The 22,878-nt window shown below is 41.3% G+C and overlaps 2 protein-coding genes across 5 annotated transcripts; both read left to right on the top strand.

Moving 5' to 3' along the window:
• Positions 1-537: 537 nt before the first annotated feature.
• c2cd3 (C2 domain containing 3 centriole elongation regulator) lies at positions 538-17,772 on the top strand. 3 transcript variants are annotated; one of them, XM_041994821.1, is made up of 33 exons: positions 538-739; positions 1,367-1,636; positions 1,714-1,871; positions 2,257-2,435; positions 2,521-2,648; positions 2,735-2,867; positions 2,980-3,132; positions 3,212-3,359; positions 3,446-3,555; positions 3,772-3,978; positions 4,072-4,187; positions 4,297-4,415; positions 4,793-4,924; positions 5,035-5,481; positions 5,952-6,103; positions 6,653-6,896; positions 7,424-7,607; positions 7,697-7,880; positions 8,194-8,366; positions 8,452-8,587; positions 8,736-9,004; positions 9,618-9,695; positions 9,785-10,399; positions 10,503-10,847; positions 10,936-11,074; positions 11,155-11,219; positions 11,306-11,511; positions 11,603-11,733; positions 11,814-11,948; positions 12,036-12,226; positions 12,408-13,146; positions 13,263-13,371; positions 17,539-17,772. In XM_041994821.1, the coding sequence occupies exons 1-33, from the start codon at positions 688-690 to the stop codon at positions 17,677-17,679; spliced, it is 6,588 nt and encodes a 2,195-aa protein (XP_041850755.1). In that variant the 5' UTR covers positions 538-687; the 3' UTR covers positions 17,680-17,772. The 3 variants fall into 3 exon arrangements, with proteins under 3 accessions (XP_041850755.1, XP_041850758.1, XP_041850756.1); XM_041994824.1 differs by having other exon boundaries at positions 10,596-10,847; XM_041994822.1 differs by having other exon boundaries at positions 3,832-3,978.
• A 595-nt stretch (positions 17,773-18,367) lies between these two features.
• On the top strand, positions 18,368-22,846 carry LOC121646636 (mitochondrial uncoupling protein 2-like). 2 transcript variants are annotated; one of them, XM_041995750.1, is made up of 6 exons: positions 18,368-18,845; positions 18,963-19,170; positions 19,974-20,177; positions 21,547-21,666; positions 21,741-21,921; positions 21,993-22,846. In XM_041995750.1, the coding sequence occupies exons 1-6, from the start codon at positions 18,720-18,722 to the stop codon at positions 22,102-22,104; spliced, it is 951 nt and encodes a 316-aa protein (XP_041851684.1). In that variant the 5' UTR covers positions 18,368-18,719; the 3' UTR covers positions 22,105-22,846. The 2 variants fall into 2 exon arrangements, with proteins under 2 accessions (XP_041851684.1, XP_041851685.1); XM_041995751.1 differs by having other exon boundaries at positions 18,370-18,845; positions 21,565-21,666.
• The last annotated feature ends 32 nt before the right edge of the window (positions 22,847-22,878 follow it).

The raw sequence follows: 22,878 nt of genomic DNA on the forward strand, positions 1-22,878 counted from the left end.
CACGTGCACTTTTATTAATTACATTTATTAAAGAGTACTCCAATAAATCTTGTGTCTATAATCGTTATATTGCTTCTTTTACGTTAGTTTTGAGGCTGTAGTTTATTGTGCTGTACAACAACAGATTATCTATATCACGGATGTGATACTGAATCATTTTGGACTTACTTTAATGCATACGATCAAACTATATTAGTTTTAGCAGGGTATATAAAATGCATTTTAGTCTTTATATACTCATTCTCATTTAGCAAATTTCTGTCAGATTCGTGCTTTACTTTTAATAAATGCACTTTAAGATTAACCTTTTTTAGGTACAAATTTAAGTAATCATGATAATCGACGACTAATTTTTCAAATCATCGTGATAGAGCTGACGAGTGCCATTTATCCAGATATAACTTGATCTTGAACCACCGCCCATGTTGAACTCAATTTCCCATAATGCCTCGACACAATGTCGCGGCAACGGAAGCGGGACAGAAGTTCCTGGTCGTACTTTGTTGCTCGGAGACAGTTTTCCGCGCTGCCGCTTCTTAGTGACAGTGCGTGTGTGTACGCCCAGTTCATTTAGCTCTGTTAAAAGGATTAATAGTTCGCTAAAGTGATAATAAACATGCCTGTTGATGGTTTAGACAGTGCTTTGGCCCGTCTGTCATTCACAGTCTGCATTGAATGAACTGAGGAATGAAGAGCAGAAAACAGAAGCCTGTTAAAGTTGGAAGCAACAAAAGAAAAGGTAAACTTAGCTTTGGTAGCTGCTAATGTTATGCTAATTATAAGTAACTGCTAATAGCAGCTGTCAGTTTCATGGTAGCCCAGTCCCATATTATTAGCTTATTTCATCCTTTCTCTCGCTGTGTGTTGCATTTGTTGCGAATGATGATATACCACAATATGCATTTATTTGTTTTAAATGTGAAATTTATACAGTACCCATATTTGAGCCACAGTTAAAAAAGTTACCATGGATGCTAACGTCAAAAGTGCAGTCAAATATATTTTATTTCGGTTTAGCTAAGTATTTGTTATTTATCATGTTTCACTAAGTTGTGTAGTTAACATACTATGTTACTGTGTTTACATATGAGTTGGACGAATCTAATTTAATTACTATGTGTTTCTTCATCATCAACGTTGATGTGAACAAAAACAAGCTAAGAGGACTTAGATGGTTTATTAAAGATGAAATCATACTGAGCACAGTAAATTGCATTGGGTAACTTTTAGCAAAAATCATGTAATGGTAATTTTTGCCAGCCAGCTGATTGTTGAAGGCCATTCCATCATAAACATACCTCTGATGCTAGAATTTCAGTGTTTTTACATGATCTTTTCTTTGTTGTATCCAAAATAACTCTTTCAGCCCCCAGTGATGTGCCCCCCTCTACCAGCCTCCCTCCTCTGGTTGAGGGCCAGCTGAGATGCTTCCTGTGTGTGACAATAAGCCGAGTGTTGTGGACAGTCCACAAGCCTCCTTCCCCAATATTTGTCAGATTGCGCTGGTGGGGAGAGTCATCCAACGGGACTCACTTCTTTCCAAGAGATGGATCACAACTCTCGCAAAAAAGTATCAAGACCACAGCTCGTTTCGCCATCCGCTGTGGCCCAAAGCAGTTCACTTCATATCTAACAGGTCACTAAGAAGACGCTAATATATTTGAATTTGCTTTGATGCAGTCTTTAAAGCTTCAACTCATTTTTGTTTAATAGATATGGGCTCTTTGGTGCTGGAAGTTTTGACAAAACCAGATCATTTACCAATAGCTCGGGCTCAAGTTGCTGGCATCTCCCGTCTGTCTCTTTCACAACCAATCAGTGGATTTTACACTCTTGTGTCTCCAACATCTGAAAAGCTTGGAGAGTTGCAGGTGAGTGGAAATTTGAATTCATCTTTAAGTTTCTGCAATTAGACTTTTAAACAAAAATGCAAAGTTTCTAATGATTCTACTTTTCTGTGTTTTCTGTGCTAAATACTTGTTGGTTACCACAAAATAAATCAAAAGCCAGCTGCAGATGTATTATGTGGCAGATTTATTTTTCCTTCAGGTTCCAAAATTGTGGCATTGACAAACAGGGTGTTTAAACTCCAGCAAATTGCTAAATGAACCCTTAAAAATGTTTAGAATGTTTATAATTGTTTATCTGCACTACTGTATGACATTTAAAAAAAAAAATCCTTCCATCTCCAGTGTGGTCCACGTCATGATTCTCTGAAGACAGTCCTCATGTTAACCTTTTGTTTTACCCCTACAGGTTTCCCTAAATTTGGAGCCTCTGACAGAAGCCTATGACAGCGTCAGCTCAGGTCCCGCTACAGATGTGAGTGTTGAGGGTCTGCAGGTCCCCACACTGACTGTTCCCACACAGCACAGACCCTGTTCAGCTGGAAGTGGAAATGAATCAGCTGGGAGCAGTGGTGGAAACACACCAAGGTTAGTAGAAATCATAATCTGATATTCTTACTGTGACTTCTTGTTTACAATAGTCAAATTATATATCCTTCTGCAACATTTTCAGAGGGAAGGACCATTTGTATTTCCAAAATGGCCAGAGGACAAGAGACAAATCCCACAACACTCAAACTGATATTAAACCTTCTACTCAGGAGTCTTGTCAGGGAAAAACAAGCAGTGATATAATCTCAGGTTAGTTGCAGCTACACGGCACAAAATGATCCTAAATGCTCAGTTTTGACATTGTCTTATGATATATCCATTTTCTATTACCTCAGTCATTTTAGAGCGAGGAAACAAGCTGAGGAATGCAATGGTGGTATCAGCTTTGAAATGTGACATGGACTCTGCTCCAGTTCTCAGAGATACTCCTCTTCCTCTCCCAAGGGACAACATTCAAAGACCTGCCAAGTCAGTGTTTCTTAAAAAAAAAAGATAATATATATTATTTTTTTTATTCATTCATTCATTCATTCATTCTAGTTACAATGACATAATGAACAGTCTTAATTTCCTCCTGCAGGTCATATCCTCCTGTTTCTGGTGCTTTTCTTCAAGATATCCTTCATGCTGATTCTGTTCTGAAGCGTTCTGATGATGTTGCTTTAGTCTCAGATTGTGACTTTGACTGTCCTGCTGACATGGACAGGAGAGCTGTGGATCTGCTTCTTGGCAGGTATGTGTACACAATTACATCTGAAGTTGACAAGAGTAATTAAATGAGCTTTTTCACAAAACTTTCTCCTCTTTTTCAGCTCTATCACATCTTCGTTGCCCCTGTTGGACATACAAGGCTTCTCCCCTGAATCTTTATCTGGCCACAGCAGTGTGTGTGGAGATAGTGAGCTCACTGACCCACTGTATGACCAGAGCTTACTGGAAAATTTGTTCTACAAAACTCCTGTGAGTTGATGACTTACTAATGTACTTGGACTTGCTTTCTACTGAGCAATTTTCCAGCAGATCATTAATAAAAGCTATTATTTTAGACCATAGATTCACAACCAGGCAACAAGAGTGAGGAACGACGAGGAGCAACACCACCAAGTCAAGATCAGCCAAACCATGAGACACAGTCTAGACACAAGATTAGTAACAGGTAACAGCCTCTACATACATTTTGAAGTCACACTGTCTATATATAAAAAAAAAAACACTTCCAATGAATACTAATAAAAGCAAATATGAAAAACACGCAAGGCACCCAGAACTTGCTAAGCAAACAATAAAAACAAGAAAATGGCCAAAATGCAGCCATAAATTACTTCTTATGTCTTTAAAAATAGATTTTAATGAAATTTTGGGCTGTGTGCAGTTCTGTTTCAGGTCAGCAGCCATCTGCAGAGGGTGCTGGTAGTAATTATCCTCCCCTTAGTGAGGAGCAGCTGGCTCAGCTGAGTTCGGTTCGACAGGCCAGAGTGACCATCAGCTCGCTGACTGTGCCTGCAGGCAGCTCAACTGCTTCACCCAGAAAAACCTTTTATAAGAGGAAACCTCCTCGACCATTAACCAGCAAAAAGTGGTGGGCAAAACTGTCAAAATGCTGTTAATTTGATCTAAAAATAACATTTGTTGTTATTTGTAACAATTTGTGACAATTTTTCTCTTTTGCCAGCACATATTTTGTTGAGTACATGTTTCCGATGAGTTCTGCCTCCAATCAGCATAATCGCAGCAAAGCTGGAGATGGAGAGGTGACCAGAGCAGTTTCTAGTAAAGTCTCAGGAGGCGGTAAGGCCTGTTCGAATAAACCTAGACCCTGTTTCTGATAGTGTTTTATGCAGGTTTTTGAGTGATGTACATGTGATGTTCCATGTTGTTGTTTTTTTGTTGTTTTTAGTGGTGAAGTTCCACCACCTCTCTGTGTTTCCTGTCCACTTCAATAGAGCCACTGTTAAAAAGTGGTGGGACACTGATCTGATTTTCAAGATTTATTTACGGAAAAGTGACCAGAAGAAGGTAAGTAGCTCTGGATTTAATATCACTCATTCCAAATATTCAAATATTGGTGAAATTTGTTGGTATAAGAATGACTTAAATCTGTTTATTTGGATCCCCCCGACCAGAGAGATTGGAGCTATTAGATTAGTTAAAACTTTATTCTGTATTGTTCTTTCAAATTAGAAGAATACTACTGCATCTGTAACCATTCGCTATTGTCACTCACATTTCATTCATTTTAACACGTGCTTAATAAGCTGCACAAGAGAAAACTTTTGCAAAAATCAAATCGGTAAAAGTTGAAGAAAACTTATTCCTTTTCCATTAACTACTTATAAATTTAGATCTAAATTCAGTAAGACTGAAGTGGTAATGACTGATGTGTCTTCTTGCAGCCTCTTGCCATTGGTAAGGCTGTTTATCAGCTGTGCTGTCTGCTGCAAAATGACCAGCTGAGTCAGTCTGTCATCTTGCCTGTGCAGAAGTTGGAGGGGAACAACAATACACAGGAGATTGGACCTCTCAAGGTATTTCAGTTTTTTTGTATTTTGTTTTATGATCCAGGAAATAAAAATTATAAGTGACCATGGTGAATGTGACTTTTGTCACTTTTTAATATCTTCTTTTTTTTTTGTAGATTTCACTAGAACTTGAATCACACAGCAAAGGTTTCTTTGAAAATAATAAAAAATTGTCTTGGAGGGACACATCACCATCAAAAACTCCCCCCAGTCCAGAGAAGAAAACCCTCACAATACCTCAACATGTTGACCCCGGCAGCAGGGAGTTATCAGCTCACTCTGTAGAGGACTCCAGGCTACATGTTCGGACTCCTCAGAAACCTTCAAAAGAACCTTTTTCTCATCCTGGTAGAACATCGCCTCTTAAATCATGGCAGCAGGTGGAGGAGGAGCCTGAGGTCCTGCTGCATGCCTTACTCATGGTGCCAGATGGGAAGAACTTCAGCTGTGGTCCCCTGCAGGCTCCAAATGTGTACTTGAACTGCAAACTGTTTTGGTGTGATGAGACGGCAAGATCTGTAGTGAGCTGGGGTCAGACGAACCCAACATTCAACTTTGTTCAGGTTAGTTCAGCTGTTCCAGTTAAAAAAAGGAAAACCTGTACTCCAAAGCTGGTCTGTCAGCTGAATATTTTTACTTAGGAAGCCATCATGATAAACTCCTACAATGCAAACTGATTTTCTGAGCTTGTCTTCTCAGCATAACGGTATGTCACAAGACTTTTTTTTTGATCAGGCATTATAAAGACGAAAATCTTTCGACTTAAAAGTTTCCTTGTTTTGTACACAATTTTTCTTTGAACTGTCAAACCTGGTTACCAGTTTTATTTTTATGTGACATTTTATCTACCTGCCACATACATTAGTGTATTTTCCTTGCTGCTCTTCGGGTCAGATGTTTCTCAAAAAGAAACCAAAGTTAATGCAAAGTATATTGTTAAAAGCTTAAAATAAACTAAAACTGAAAAAGAAAAAGAAATTTAGATCTGGGTGCATATTGACTTTTTGTTTGCTTTTTTTCTTTATTGTCTTAGGTAACACCTGTGGCTTTAACAACTAAACTTCTGGAACGAATGAAAAACAATGTGATGGTAATCGAAGTGTGGCAGAAAACTGGAAGCTCTGGGCAGGATCGACTCCTCGGTCTTGTTAAATTACCTCTACATCAGTTCTACATGTCATATAGGTAAGTCATGAAAATCATTTTTCTATTTTAACTTGAGGTTACTGGAGAAAACAAATACCAAATAAATTAGTATTTGTCAAATAGTATGAAGACTCCTGACAAATTCATCGTAAATATTCATATAATCAGTTGATTATTTGTTTGGCAAAAACTATCTGCATCTTTTATCTCAAATAACATCATTTTATACAAAGGTACAGAAAATACACTGGTTCTGACTTCTCACATGCCAGTATATTTTGTTTTTCTCACTTCTCTATAATATTTAATGGAATGTTTGCAAGCTCCTCAGATATAAGATGCTTAATGCTCGATTAAAAATTATACATCTTATTACAATAAAAGCTCTAAAAACTGCAGAAACAGTTGCATTTGATTGGAGCAGGCAAGAAGCAATCCAGGTTTAATATGCTTTTAATTACTTTGTCCTCTAGGGGGCGCTGTAGTGCACTTACCAAGTCCCACATACATTTAGTTCTTCTCATTCCGAAGAATCACCTCAAATGCACAACATGTAAATATGAATCGATATGTGTCTGTTCTCTACAGGGATCCTAAAATCACACAGCTCCTCCTGCAGGCACAGTACCCTGTTTTAGGGGTGGACTGCTACATGCCCGTCATTGATGTCTTCTCAGGTAGCTGTAAGGGAAACCTCAGGGCTGTTTTGGCTATGGGCCGATCAGAACAAATAGTGTCCCTCCAGCGCACTAGGGATGAAGAGTATGGCTCTTTGTCTCATTTTGTGAGACCAGTTCATTTGCTTGATCATCTGCCTCATTCTCAAACAAAGGTCAGTGTTAAATGTCTGCATCATTTTGTTTGTCACAGATTGTTTGTTGTAGAAAATGTCACATAATGTCACACAAAATGTCACATTTCACTATGTAACACACATGTTACATGGTGAAATCATAATGATTTGAAGAGACAACAATGGTGGATTTAAAACGTGTACACATGCCTGGTAAGATACCACATTTTTGTGTTGTTAAAAATGAATGCTAAATGGACTGTACACATCACTTTTCTAGTCATTTTGACCACTCAAAGCTCTTTTACACTGCAAACCATATTCACCCATTCATGCACACAGCACTTCTGATGAGTTATTTAGGTGTTTTTCCCTATCACACACATTCACATACCGATGAGCACATAAGAGGCAACGTGGGCTTTAGTATCCTGCCCAAGATACTTTGACATGTAGTCTCATGTCTGAGCCACAGCTGCGCTGTAATTGAGACTGCAATAAATCTACAGTCTTTGAGTACTCAGTGTCCTATTTTATGTCCTTTCACCTCTGCCTTTGTCTGTCAGGTGAAAACATCTCAAGTGGAAATGATGAGAGAGCATGTGTTCATGGTGAGAGTGGAGAAAGTCAGTGGACTGACTCCTCTGCAGTCCACAGTGTGGGGTGAGGCTGACTGCTACGTCCAGTACAGTTTCCCTTGTCAGGAGGGGGACATTGCTGCAAAGGTGGACCAAAGCCTCATTGAAAGCAGTAAGGCAATACAAGCTCAAATAAACCAGCAATCCAGGAGGTTTGTGTTCTCCCTAAACCACCTGGTAACTTTAATATTATGTTAACAGGTGTGAACCTGAAGCCATTTCGCAGCACCACCACCCTTTGTGTTCCTGACCCGGTGTTCAGTCACACAGAGACTCATGTCCTTCTGGCTCCTGAAGGAGTTCCTGTCCAGAGACTGCTGCTCAGCTCTCTGTCCAGTCAAGGCCTGACCAGTGGAGGAGGTGTCCAGTTTGAAGTATGGTGCAGGTTTGTAGTTGATATTTTCAAGGCCACCCTAGTAAAGTTTATTTTAAATGTGACATATTTCTAAGTTAAAATGCTAGTTATAAACTCAAGATACCCCTTATTTGGCTTAGTGGTATTACTCTGACCTTAGTGTTATTATTTAGCTTCAGCTGTACAAGGAGCTTCATAAGGTCCAAGGATATGATGGGAAGATGCTAGTTTTCTGAGGATGCAAAACTAGTTTTATTTGTAATTTCATTTTACAATGATCCTTTTATATGTAGCTGCAGCATGATGGTTTCTTTTGAATGATTAATATAATGTTTCTCTGTAGATATTATTATCCCAATGTCAGAGATCAGCTTGTGGCCCGCGGAATGCTCCCTCTGTCCAAACTTTGTGCCATGGTCACTATGCAGAGACAACATCCCAACGATGCTCAGATGTTCTCCTTGCCCCTGATTCCCAGGACAGACGATCCCACAGGATTTCACGCTCAGCCTTCTGGTAAACACATACACTCATGTAAAAGCAATAATAATGGACACGTTTTATTACCTGAACGTTGTGACTGATGTGATTTGTTGTTCAGGATTGCTAGATGTTTGCATTAAGTACAAACACAGGCCGGTGAGACCTGAAGGACAGTCTGGGAGAGGAGCTGCTTCCCGGATTGTGACCCTCGTGGTTCAAGTGCACAGAGCATCTGGGCTGAAGGCAGCAGCGAGGTACAGCATTACCTGACCTTTGGACTTATGTAACAAAAACTACTGAAATAAGTTAATGTCATAAGTTAGTTCTTTTCATCCTTAGACTATATGTAAATTTTTAATGTAAGGTCATTTTTTATTTGTTGCATTGCTATCTCTCGTTCAGGGTCATGTCGGAACAAGACGACAGGTTCAGCTACTTTGTCGGAGTGGGGGTGAACCCTTTTGTCACAGTCCAGCTCTCCTTCTTGCCTGAGAGTGAGAGGAGATGTACCCGCACAGCAGCCAGAACCTTCTGCCCTGAATTTGACCACCACATGGAAGTATCCTGTGATCTGCTCCTTCACATGAGTAGTGGAGAAACCTGCAGCCTGGCCGAGCAGCTGGAACAGGCATCTGCTGTCTTTAATGTCTGGAACAGAGACGATCACAAAGGTTTGAGAGGGCTTAATGCACCACATTACATTACAATAACAGTTGGGCTTGATGACTGATACTTTGATTGGAACTCTAGTTTGTTGTTTATAGAGTGGGCAGTGTTGCTTTTCTTACATTTACAGCATTTCTCATTCATTATTTGTGGGTATATTTGTATCTTCTTTTACTGTAGAGCTGCACACAGACACACATTACATCGGCCTTTCCTCCCCTTATATACAAATACACTAAACACACTGTTGCCACTTAAACATTTTGTTGCTTCCTTTAGCAGCTTTTCAAGCTGATCTAAAGACTTTTTTTAAAGAAAATCTCAAGTGAATAATCCAGCTGCCCCTTCCCACCTTACACATAGAGAAGATAAATTTGTATAAAGTTAAGAATAGCAGCAGAAAAGCCAACCAAGTAGAAACACTTGTGTGTGTTTCAGTGTTGGCTTATAAACAGTTTTCTAGTGTTCGGTATATTCAGTCAACATGAATGAGTTTGACAGAAACACTATGGGTAGCTCAGGCATGTCCTTGGTGTGTTTTCAATCTTTGAATTTTGTCAAACTTTTTATTTGTGACATTTGTTTTTGATAGTCTTTTTTTCCTGTACATTGTGACAGCAAATATTTCTAAACCTAAAGAGGTGATGTTGGGCACAGTTAAAATACCACTGGCTGATCTCATCCATAAAAGAACAGGTATGTTGTTTTAAACCAACTTTGGGATTAATCTTTTTTTTTCTTTTTATAACATTAAGTCATTGGTTTTCTTTTTCCTACACATACAGGTATTTCTGGCTGGTTTGGCTTGCATTTAACTCTTGAAAGAAGTCCTTCTCAGTACCAGCACATCTTGGTCGGTGGCCTTGAGATTTCCATCAGCTTTGCTCACCACTCAGATAGGGAAAGGATCATTAAAGCGGCTCAGGGTTTGGGCTGGGACATGCCTTACAACACTGTGACACTACAGGATGGTGAAGAATCCTGGGATGAAGGCATAAGAAAACTCTCTCTAACTTTCTCAATGCCTAAAGCTTGGATACCTGTCCACTGTTTGCTTCTTCCTGGTTTCTCTGAGCTCCAGCGCTCTACCTACTGCTACTTCAGATACAAGTTCTATGACCAGGATGCCTTCTGCTCTCAACTGAAACACCCCTGTGTTGAGGAGGGTGGTGAGGATGGCCAGGCCACAGTGAGTTTTGAAGGAAGTAGAACTGTGGAGCTGAGGATCACTCAGCCTTTAATGTGGTATCTGCGAGAGGAGAAGTTGGAGGTTCAGATGTGGGTCACTTTCACCAAGAACAAAACCACAAGGCCGAGTGACTCAGACCGACTGGTGGGCTCAGCATTTGTCGATCTGTCTACTCTTGCAAAGATGTCCAAGCAGAAGCTGACTCTTAGTGGTAAGTGATTATTAGTGACACTATCATTTTAATAAGTAATTATAGCTTTACTAAAATCATGCCAGTCTGTGCAGCAATGTGTAATAACTTCATGATTTCACAGGAGTGTACCCGCTATTCATGCGCTCAGCAGCAGATCTACAAGGTGCAGCTCTCAGGGTGCACATCACCCTGACAGAAGGTTCTGTTCCCACAGGGATGTCCACTGGACATGACATCCCAGTGGACTCTGACAGTCAGGAGGAGGACTTCATAGAAGAGGTAGAAGCAGCAGATCAAGTTTCCTCCCCCAGTACACCCAGAAAATCATTCTCACCAAGCAGACAAAAGAAAAAATCCTCCAGAGTGACTCCAGACATCGCATCTGTGCAGCATGCCGAGATGAGCTTAGATGACTCTTTTCCTGTGACTGTGGCAGTGGACCAGGCCATGCACCTCAATCTGAAAGGTTTGCATGTGACTTGATCTGTTTTTTTTTGTTTTTCTTTTTTACCAACATAATATTAAAAAATTATTATTGGTGTTTTTTCTTACAGGCTGTCCTCTAGCAGAGCGCAGTGAAGGGATGCCATGCTGTTGTGTTTCCTACGTCACTGCTGACTCTGCTGAACCAGTTACCACGGCTGTTGTATCCAACACTGACTGCCCTGTGTGGGACCACCAGCACGAATGCAGGTCCAGTTACATCACACACCTCAACTTGAGCTACTGTAACTTTCTGAAAACAATCATACATATTTGTTCTGCGCTTCCAGGCTTTCAAAGGAGCTGCTGGTTGATCCACAACAATCTCTTGTGTTCAAAGTCTGGCACAAAGGAGGTACAGGATGCTGTTTTACTTCAAAGTTTTTTACTACTTTGATGTTTTTGATCTATTTTCTCCCATGTGTTGTTTTGTGTCCACAGAATTGGAGAGAGTAATTGGATTTGCCTCCGTGGACCTGTCTCCTTTACTCTGTGGTTTCCCGTCAGTGTGTGGTTGGTACAACATCACAGACTTCAGTGGTCAGTGTCACGGCCAGATTAAAGTGTCCATCACTCCTCTGAGGGGAGTCCAAGACCTACGTGGGCTGAGAAGAAATGCAACTGAAGAAGCTGCCAAAAACTCATCAGTAAGAGTGCTGCAGTTTTATACTCGGTGTTTTACACCTGATGCCTTTTAAAAAACAATGTGAAGCAAATCAAAATGTATTTGATTACCAGGTTTTGTTCCAGACTGTTCCTCTCAACTATCAAACCACTGCCATGTACAGCAGCTTTCCCTCCCACATCAGCAGATACCCGGAGCAGCAGATCTCATCACCTATCCACACAGACACGCTGTTCTCTGAAAGGTTGTTATTCACACAATTTAATTCATGTTTGAATATTCAGTTATCACTGTGTTTATCTGTTAATAAAACTATTGTCACAGGCCTAGTGAGAGTGATCGCCATTTTGAGCACATGGACAAAGTACGGCTTTACCATCAGAGTTTACAGGGACATGCATCTCCCTCAGTAAATGAAATCAGTCCCTCCAGTTCATCAGTCTTGTTTTCAGCACTGAGGTATTCAAAATAGCCATTTTTTAAATGTATTAATATTTTTTAAACCAAAATTTAATAAGAGCTTCAAGACTGACTTTGTTTTTACAGGAAAAAGCTCAGCGAGCTTGACAACATTCAGAGGTACTTCAGTCGGAAGCTTTCTACTCCTACGTTCCCATCTCTGGCTGAGCAGGAATGTCTCGTCCAACAGGAGGAACAGAGGAACTCAGAAACTGACACGAGTCAGCTGCTTCTTAAAACCAACCAGTTAGTTGGAGAAGTCAACAACATCATCAGCGGTGAGCTTCTCTCCTAAAGGATGGTTTATTTAGTTCTTGTTAGTGATCACAAGAGCAGATATTACCAGGGCTCAATCAACAAATGCTGCTAAACTGTGTTAAAATGTTACTTCACAGATCAATAAACTGTCAAACAATAAATTTTTTATCACTGTTTTAATTAATTGCATTTTTAACTCAGGTCTACAAGGACACCACCTGGAAACAATTTCTTCTAACGCAGAGAACAGCTCAGAAACCTCACCTGTAGAACACAGCAGCCCTCAGATCATCTCTCAGAGCATCTCCAGTCCACACAGAGTGATTGACGATTCCCTGGATGTTGTATCTCCTCTGCCATCCCTCTCCACAGAGAGGTCTGAGGACCACACAGACTCAGAACCTGAGGAAGAAAAGTACAGTCAAAGCAGCAAAGTTATCGTGATTGAAGAGGAGCACGAAGACGAGACAAATGTCAGGGAGGACAGAGAAGCTGTTGATGATGAAGAGAAAGATGAGGATTACGAGGAAGTTATTGTAAAGCCAAGGCCTCTAAATGAGGTGACCTCATTAACAGACAAAACCAGTCCTTGGACCAGCATCCTGTCAGTCCCGGACCTGGTTTCTCTGGAGAGCATGGAAGATCTGAGTGAGGATGAGGATGAGAAAAGGCAGTCAGTGAACCTGGAAACCTGCAGCTCCTGTGGGAAATGTCAAGAAAGTGATCACCATCACAGCTCTAGTGGGACAGAAGTAGATGCCTCAGACTCAGAAGGAGATGGTGAAAGGACGATAAGAGCTCCAGATGAGATGCAAATAAACAAACCAGACAGCTTCAACAAAAGGTCAAGTGACCCAGCTTCATCACCAACCACGCAGCCCACCACTGACACCCACAATGGCTCAGGTACTCTGGATAATGAGGATGCACAGCTTCAACTGTATCCTTGATCTGTCCTTGCTGATTAATTTTTTCTCTGGCTGTCGTATTTCGTTTAGCTGATTTTTATGTTTCTGGTGGCCATTTTTTATGTTTCTTTTAACTTCCTGTGCAAAGCTCCACCCCTGTGGATGTCCCCAATTTCTTCCTGCCCCCTCACCAACTGGAGGCATCATTGAGAGCCATTCGTTTAGCTCCCTCTTTCTCTCATACATCCAGCAACTCGGTACGTATTTGTTATCAGCTCTACTTTTCATTTTCACTCATTCAAGGATTCAAGGATTCAAGGATTCAAGGAACTTTATTGTCATACCAGCTCACATTTACATGTTTATGGTACGAAATTAGAACTGAGGTCCCGGTTTGAGCCATAAGAAGGAGGGCAATAAGTGAAATAAAATAAGACATGAAGAAAAATAGAAATATAGGCTAAATATAAATAGAATATAAGCTAAATACAATAGAATATAAACAGCAAAATTTTTTAAATAAAAATAACAGTAAACACTAAAGAGCCCAGTTTGCATGTGCAGCCTAGATAAATATGTGCAAGTATGTATGTGCATGAGGTAGTGATAGTCCAAAGTATAACATTTCTGATATTAATATTAATGATATTGCACTTATATGGACAGCAGGTAAACATGTAAACATGTGGACAGGAACTCCCCTGGGGGGAGTAAAGTGTTTGCAGTGCAGGTCTGTTTGTCGGAGGGGGGGTGGGGTGGGGTGGGGGGGGTGGATTCAGTTGGGGTGGGGATGGGGGGGGGTGGGGGCAGGGCAGCAGGGTTTGGGCTGGTGTTCAGAGGTGGGGAAGTAGGGTGGGGTCTACAGGGCATGGCAAGAGTTCAGCAGTCTGACAGCTTCAGGGAAGAAGCTGTTCCTGAACCTGGTGGTCTTGCTCCTTATGCATCTCAGCCGCCTGCCTGAGGGGAGGGGTTGGAAAAGTCCATGTGCTGGATGGGTGGAGTCCTTCATGATGCGGAGGGCCCTCCCCCTGCATCGTGCTGTGTAGAGGTCTGAGGTGGTGGGAAGGCTGCTCCCCATAGTCCTCTGTGCAGCCTTTACCACCCTCTGCAGAGCCCTCCTCTCAGCGGCGGTGCAGTTGCCGTGCCACACAGTGATGCAGGTGCAGAGGACGCTCTCCACCGCGCAGCGGTAGAAGCTCCTCAGGACAGCGCTCCCTAGTCCGGCTCGCCGCAGCTTCCTAAGGAAGTAGAGGCGCTGGTGTGCTTTCCTGACCAGCTGGGAAGTGTTGGTGTTCCAGGTGAGGTCCTCGGTTATGTGCACACCCAGGTACCTGTAGCTGGAGACCACCTCCACAGCTACTCCTCCGATGTGCAGGGGAGGAGTAGGGCGCTTATCCTTCCTGAAGTCCACCACCATCTCCTTGGTCTTCTTCACATTGATGCAGAGGTTGTTTTCTCTGCACCACTGCACCAGGTGTTCCACCTCCTCTCTGTATTCCGACTCATCGTTGTTGTTGATGCGTCCCACAACCGCTGTATCATCTGCAAACTTCACTATATGACAGCTGGGATGTCTCGCCGAGCAGTCATATGTCAGCAGAGTGAACAGGAGGGGGCTCAGCACACAGCCCTGAGGAGAGCCAGTGCTGAGGGTGATGGAGGAGGAGGTGGAGTTATGGATCCTGACAGTCTGAGGTCTGTTGGTCAGAAAGTCCAGGACCCAGTTCCCCAGTGTGTTACTCAGACCAAGGGTGGAGAGCTTCTGGACCAGTGTCTGTGGGATGATGGTGTTGAAGGCAGAGGAGAAGTCCAGGAAGAGCAGGCGGGCGTATGAGTTTCTGCTCTCCAGGTGGGTGAGGGTTGTGTGGACCACTGATGAGATGGCGTCATCAGTGGAGCGGTTCTTTCTGTATGCGTACTGATGTGGGTCCACGGTGACGTTGATGGAGTCTTTGATGTGGGCCATAACCAGCCTCTCGAAGCACTTCATGACTACCGGGGTCAGGGCTATGGGTCGGTAGTCATTCAGGCCTGTCACTGTGGGACACTTTGGGACGGGGACAATGGTTGCAGTCTTTAGACAGGTGGGAATGGATGCCAGCGACAGTGAGGTGTTGAAGATGTCCGTCAGCACCTCAGCCAGCTGGTGTGCGCAGTCTTTCAGTACACGCCCTGGGATGTTGTCTGGGCCAGCAGCTTTGCGGGGGTTGATTCCTTTAAGAGTCTTCTTCACATCAGCAGTGGACACACAGAGGGGCGTGTCACCAGGTGGTGGTGTTAGTCTATTGCAGGGAGGGGGGGAGTCAGGGTCCTCAAAGCGAGCGTAAAACCTGTTTAGTTCGTCTGGCAGGGAGGGGTCCTTTGGACATTGTGCATCCTTGGTGTTGTAGTCTGTGATGCACTTTATGCCCATCCACATGCTCCGGGGGTCGTTGGAGGTGAGGTGACCCTGAATCTTCTGAGCGTATGCGGCTTTGGCCCTCTTGACACCCACCGTCAGATCTTTTCTCGCCGTTCTTAGTGCTGATGCCTCACCTGCCCTGAACGCAGCATCCCTGGTTTTCAGCAGAGCTCTCACCTCAGCATTCAACCAGGGTTTCTGGTTTGGATAGCAGGTAACTGTCCTGGTGGTGGTGACATCATCAGTACACTTGGAGATGAAGCCGAGGACGGAGGAGGTGTAGTCCTCCAGGTCCACCTCTCCCTCACACATAGCTGCCTCTCTGAAGACCTGCCAGTCTGTGCACTGGAAGCAGTCCTGGAGAACAGAGGCTGCATCACTGGGCCACACAGTGACAGTCTTCTTTGTTGGCCTGATCCGTCTCAGCAGGGGGCGGTAAGCTGGCGCCAGCAGGATGGAGATGTGGTCAGAGAGGCCAAGATGGGGGCGAGGAAGAGCTCTGTATGCACCACGTATGTTTGTGTACACACAGTCCAGAGTGTTGTCCCCTCGTGTGGGAATGGTGACGTGCTGGTAAAACCTGGGCAGAGTGTCCGTCAGTTTCACGTGGTTGAAGTCTCCCGCAACCACGTAAAGTGCCTCCGGGTGCGCAGTCTGCAGTGAGCTGATCGTGTCATGTTTATGCGATTTTTTGGGGGGAAAAACATGAGTTAGTCAGACCAAAACTATTTTTTTAAATATAAATATATAAACACCATAACCACAATCACAATTCTCAAAGCCAGACTAACAAACCCAGACAGTCCAGTTAGCGTTCTAATTGCTCCTTCATCTGTAAGTTCAGCTAGACTCAAACTGGCCTTGGTACTGTTAACTCTTACACAGGCTCCACTTTTCCTGTCTCAGGTTTTGACCAGTACATAATATATTGGTACTTAAAAAAAAAACAGGAGTAATCACAGGGGATAATGTAAATTATTATTTGCAAAAACAATAAAACATTCATACACTACCTTTCAAAAGTTTGGGGTCACTTTCCTATTGAATCCCATGGCAAAGAGGCCCCAAACTTTTGAACGGTAGTGTATACATCTATAAAGCTGTACACTCAACATAGTGCTGATTGTCAGCTAAACTGTTTATCACTGATTTGAGTGTAAGAGGCAGAAGGCCAGCAGGAAGATCCCCAATGCTAACAAGCTGAACGCAATCATATTGCTACAAAGCATAGCAGTGCCATACATACTTTGGTCAATGACTCCATTTCCCTCATCTACATGCATCCTGGGACAAAGATGGTGGCCTAATTAAATAGGCAGTTAGAGCTTTAACTGTATTTCCTGGGCATCAGTTTACAAATTCTTTAAAAAATAGCTGATAATAAAATACACTGAAAAGGTTATAAGAGGGAATCACGAGGAGACTATCATTTAGTGTGACATATTAGGAAGTAAGTCTAGTAATGATAATGTTATAACACCTTTAAAAATAAACACAGTGCCACATGTTTTTGCATAGTCAGCAACACCAACAGAAGTATGAAAATGAATAAAGAAGATTTCTGAAACTTTTAGGATGATTAAACTCTAAAATGTTTGAAAAGAGGGAGGATAAAGCTCATATTATCACTTCTCACTTCACAACAGTATGAAAACATTTACAGCAGTGGAAACAATGCAGATCATAACAGCTCAAAAAACAGCACAACAGCAAGAACAGCATGCTGGGAAATCATCAGATTACACCTATGACGTGTTACAGAACCGGTTGAAACCTGTTCTCTCTCTGTTGCTGATCAAAAGATTGTATGTCCTGTATTTTGTAGAAACCAACATGTTTACATGAACGATAACCAAAGAAAGGCTTGTTATGTTTGAGGTGGGACTCTGGAGTTACTGCATACCTGAACCACACAACTTCATGAAGTCACGTTTGTTCTTAGTCCTTTGTTGAAAGTACTCCATATAGTCTGTAGATCATTCATTTTCATGTTGTTGTTAAAGCTGCAGTGTGATCTTTGCAGGGCCAGAGTTCTTCAGGTCAACACAACGTCCCCTCTCGCAGAGGTCCTCCACAGCGTCCCAACATGTCACCGTCCTCCATGAGGAAAGAGACGGAGAGAATAGCGAAAATATTTGCTGCTAAATTTGATGAGTCTCATTAGACACGTCTGCCAATCAGTGGTTTTAAACCACAACAATCATGTAAATAAAAAGTGATATTTTGTATTCTTATAAATAAATTTGAAATTTTTCAACACTGGATGTCTTTTTGTGTTTTGGTGAAGCCAAAACATCTATGGCTATTTTATAATTATGAAGGAAATATACATATATATATATATATATATATATATATATATATATACATATATATATATATATATGTGTGTATATGTTTATGTATATATATGTATATATATACACACACACACATATATATATATACATATATATATGTGTGTGTGTGTGTGTGTGTGTATATATATATATGTATATATATATATATATATATGTGTGTGTGTGTGTGTGTATGTTTATGTATATATATATGTATATATACACACACATATACATAAAATCTGCAGGGTTTTCTTCTTGGATGTGAAAAACTCAAGTAAATAATCGTCCTGGCTGGAAGGGAAGAAGAAGTAATGTCTACAACAGTTCTGCATCCTCCATAAGATGTAATGCTTAAATTTGGCTTTGCACCAACCGTTCAGCTCAGTCTGGAGCATAAACAAACTTTAAGTTAATGACTAGTGTTGATACGTTGATGCTGATCTGATGACAACAAAACTGGGGGTTGTGGTTTTTTGAGCACGTGAATCCCTGCAGGCAGTCGGGCAGACAATATGTCACGTTTTAACATCCACTACTGCGTGTGTCGTGTTTGATTTGTAGGTAGGACTTTCAGGAAGAGGTTTTTAACCAGTCAGCTGGTCCACTTGCCCCCAGGTGTTAATATGCGCAGGAAGCGGCTTTATTCTGATCTCAGTTTCCATCGTTTTATCCTCAGTCGCATCATAGTTTACGACGAATTTACGCGTATGGCACAACACGAGGACTCTGCTTTCAAAGAACAAACTTCCTTACCTGAAAGCTGACGTCGACTGAAAGTCTTAATAGAGCTATGTTTGGCTGAACCCGCAGGATGAAAGCTGCTTTATTTTTCTTTGTGAGTTCATCTTGATTCTTCCTGATCATGGTTGGAGGAGCAACCTCAGATCTGGCACCAACAGCGGCTGTCAGGGTTTTTTCAGCTGGAACAGCTGGTTGTGTGGCTGATCTGGTCACTTTCCCCCTGGACACCGCCAAAGTGAGACTGCAGGTGAGAAACAATGCCAGACCCGTTGACTGATTGCATGTTTTAGATACAACCCATAACCCATGATCACATTAATTTAGGTGGAGAGATTTAATTAGGCCCATTCTTATATTACTTTAGATCCAAGGTGAATCCAAGCCCTCACTGGAAGGTCAAAGGGCAAAATACAGAGGTGTGTTTGGTACCATCATCACCATTGTGAAGACTGAGGGGCCGAGGGGCTTGTACAATGGGCTGGTGGCTGGATTGCAGAGGCAGATGAGTTTCGCCTCAGTCCGCATCGGCCTGTATGACACCATGAAGCAGCTCTACGCCTGTGGATCAGAGAGTACGTCAGTTTATCAGACTTTGTATCTTCCATTAGAGCTAATATTAAATTTCACAGCACATCCATAGAATGTCTTGTCAAGGATAGCTGCATTAGTAAATATGATCATTGCAAGTAGAATTCTTCTCTTGATCTACTTAGCTTATAATTTCTTAATTAACTGCTCAATAAAACAGCTGTGAAACCTAATATTTTGATAACTTGAAAGAAATATAAGTTAATGTAAGTTTGTTGAAGGGAGGTTCAAACACTGCCACCAAGTGTCAGAGTGTCATTATAAAGAAGAAGATAAAAAAAAAAGAACATCTCTATTCTGTAATTACCAACCAGACTCCCTCAGTGCATAGAAATGCTGGTACTTGTAAACATAGAGCTGCATGGTATTAACTTGTTTGGCAGAAAACACCTCCATGATGTAAGGTACAGGGCAGATTCCTCTCTCTAGAAAAGGATGTGTTTATGCTGCAGGCCTCCTCAGGTCCGGCTCTATCACCGTTATGTCTTTAACCCTTGTAGCAAGAGAGACTTTCCTTTCTGCAGGCTAGGTTTCCATCCTGATCTGCTTCACTTGAGATAACTGCACATACCTTCTGTAAAACCCTCCATCTTTGCCTTCATAATTATGTTTTTATTGTCCTCCACTGTTACACCACTGCTTCTAAACATTTAAATGATGTTAGATTTGAGGAAAATACAGTTTGTAACAGCTACATTTTATAGGCAGAACATTTCAAACCCAACACTGTCATTACACCCCTGTCACCTCTGTGCTGTGTGTTAACTTGTGGCTGCTTGTGTGACAGATGTTGGATTTGGCACCCGACTGTTGGCAGGCTGTACAACAGGGGCAATGGCAGTTGCTTTTGCTCAGCCCACCGATGTGGTAAAAGTCAGGTTCCAGGCTCAGATTCGGCTGCGTGAGGGCAGCAACATGAAGAGATACAGCAGCACTACTGATGCCTACAGGACCATTGCCAGAGACGAGGGCTTCAAAGGACTGTGGAAAGGTATCAGTTCACATCCGCTGTTATGACTTGACAAAACTTGCATGATCTTATTCATAACATTAGTGTTTGGATATAGTCAGTTTTTTTTCTTTATTTTTACATAAGTCTTTTTACATATGTTCTATATTTTTGTGCCTCTGGCACAAAAGTGGGTTCAGAAGTTTGGCACATGTTGAGTCTGAAGTGAGAAAATATTTACATTGGAGCCTGGAGGTGTGAAACTGGAGTAGTTTCTTTAGTTTCTTCTCACGTGTACCTGAACACCTGCTGCCTTCTAGGTAAAGTGCTGTAGATAAAAAGATAGAAAAAAGTTTTAAACAAATTTTAGATTCTTCAGTGTTATCACTTTTTGATTTTCTATTAGTTTAACCCCCTAACATCTGAATTTATTTACAATTATGTAAAAAACAAACAAACAAAAAAAGAACTATTATGTAAAAACAAAATAAATACAGGAAAGAAAAATCAGGAAAAAAAGAAAGACTAGAATAAAATGAAATACAATCAAATATAAAATAAACTAATAACAATTAATAAAAATATATAAAAATGAAATAAATAATATAAAAATACATAAATAAGAGTGAATAAAAACAACTAAATTAAATAAATTATTTAGCCAGAGGTGGTTTGTTGCAAATTTGTGACAACAGGTGTCAAAGGGTTAAAAGTCTTTACTCTTTGCTATTGCATTAACACACATTAATGCTCTAGATGAGAAAACTGCTAAAACTTCTGCTTTACAGAGATGTTTCTAATCACTCATGATCAGTTAATAAACGCATGTGGTTAGCAATACCTGGCTGCTGCTGACCCTCCTAAATCCAATGGAAACCATATGGATGTACTTAGTTTTTCACACACTGCTTCTGTAGTTTGGTTTAATTTTATTTATTTTTTAAAGAAATAATACATCATTGAAAGAAGACGTACTTTCATTTTTTATGAAAGCCAAGAATCTAATGGCTGCATTTCCTTTACTTTGCACTGCAACTCATCCCAAACCACTCCAGTGTGTTGAAGATGGATGATTAGATGCAGCATCCCCGTCACTCTGCATTTTGCTCTACAGAGCCTGGAGGTGTGTTTTGGAGCTTGCTGACAGACAAATGAGCACAGACCACATGGGATGGTCCGTAGTCATTCATCCTAACTCTTGGCCTAAATTTGGAATAATTTCTAACGTTGCAAGGTCTCCTCACACCGTCACACGTTCTCCTTCTGGACTCACACTGGCCACCCAACTCTCATCTTCTTATCGATCTCTGTCTAAACGTCATGACAGTTCTTTGATCATTTTCACTGTTTTCATTTTCTTTTTTCTTTTTGTTTTCTTTTTTTGCTGTTAATGTTTGTTATGTGAATATAGCAAAACTTGTCTCTTCAGGCTGTCTGCCAAACATAACTCGTAATGCCATCGTAAACTGCTCTGAGCTGGTGACGTATGACATGATCAAAGAGTTCATCCTGAAGAACAACTTGATGACAGGTACGTCCCATCTGTCAATCCCTCCACTGTCAATGTGGGTTTAACTACCAAACCACATGCTGTGTTTCCCACAGATGACATGCCGTGTCACTTCGCTGCAGCGTTCGCTGCTGGCTTCTGCACCACGATTGTGGCGTCTCCAGTGGATGTGGTAAAAACCCGCTACATGAACTCAGTGCTGGGCCAGTACAGTGGGGCCATAAACTGTGCCTTAATCATGCTGATGAAAGAAGGACCCTCAGCTTTCTATAAAGGGTAAGCAGTGTATTTATCTAAAACAACTGGAACAGAATCTGCCATCTGATCGCCTGATTCTTTTTTTATAGCTTCATGCCTTCATTTCTTCGTCTGGGCTCGTGGAACATTGTGATGTTTGTGAGCTACGAGCAGATTAAGAGAGCTGTGATAAGTCTTCAGCAGACCCGGGACCCTGTTTGACAGCCGCAGCTGTTGTGCCATCAACAACAGCCAACCTGTTCATCCTCACCTGTATCTCACCAAAGAGCTCTTAATCCAAAGTGATACTGAAGGGAAGACTGATGATTAGATTTAGAGTAGAATAAAGTTAATGTCAGTTTCTTACAAAAATGTGTCAAAATGTCTGCAGTGAAATCTGATGTTGAAGGGATTGTGGAGCTTCCTGTTTCTTAGCTCCATCTTCGGTTGGAGGTAAATACTTATTGTCTCCAGACCAGGCCATGATACTCATGGTACACAAAGTGAAGAAAATTTAAAAGATATATACACAATTATTAACTAATACATAGGTCAAGTTTAGCTCGGAAATATTTTGATACATTTTTTGTTATTTGAACAGTTTACAAAACATTTAAGTTACAGTTATATCATGAATAAGAACTTAAAATGAACACTCAATGTTAGCTTTATTCACATCACTGTTTTTTTTTTTTAACTTTTCTGCTTCACTCTGCTTACTGTAATCTCATATTAGAAAAAGTTCTGCTATATGTTTTACATTCAAGAATTGGTTGATGTGTTTACATGCACAGTTAAGTTGAGTTAAAGCTCGGCTGGGACATTTCATTAGACTACTGTCCTCCCAGAATACAAGTGAGGAAGAGAAATATTTGCTGAATGAAGTATATCTGGTCCTGTTAAAAAAAAAAAAAACTGGTGATAAGCCTCTGTTTAGCTTCTTTACATTGGGCTTTTTCCAGTTCACAAAACTGTTGACATTCGGATTATTTTTGA

The sequence above is a fragment of the Melanotaenia boesemani genome, chromosome 9, assembly GCF_017639745.1.
Source record: "Melanotaenia boesemani isolate fMelBoe1 chromosome 9, fMelBoe1.pri, whole genome shotgun sequence".
In the NCBI taxonomy this organism is placed as follows: domain Eukaryota; kingdom Metazoa; phylum Chordata; class Actinopteri; order Atheriniformes; family Melanotaeniidae; genus Melanotaenia; species Melanotaenia boesemani.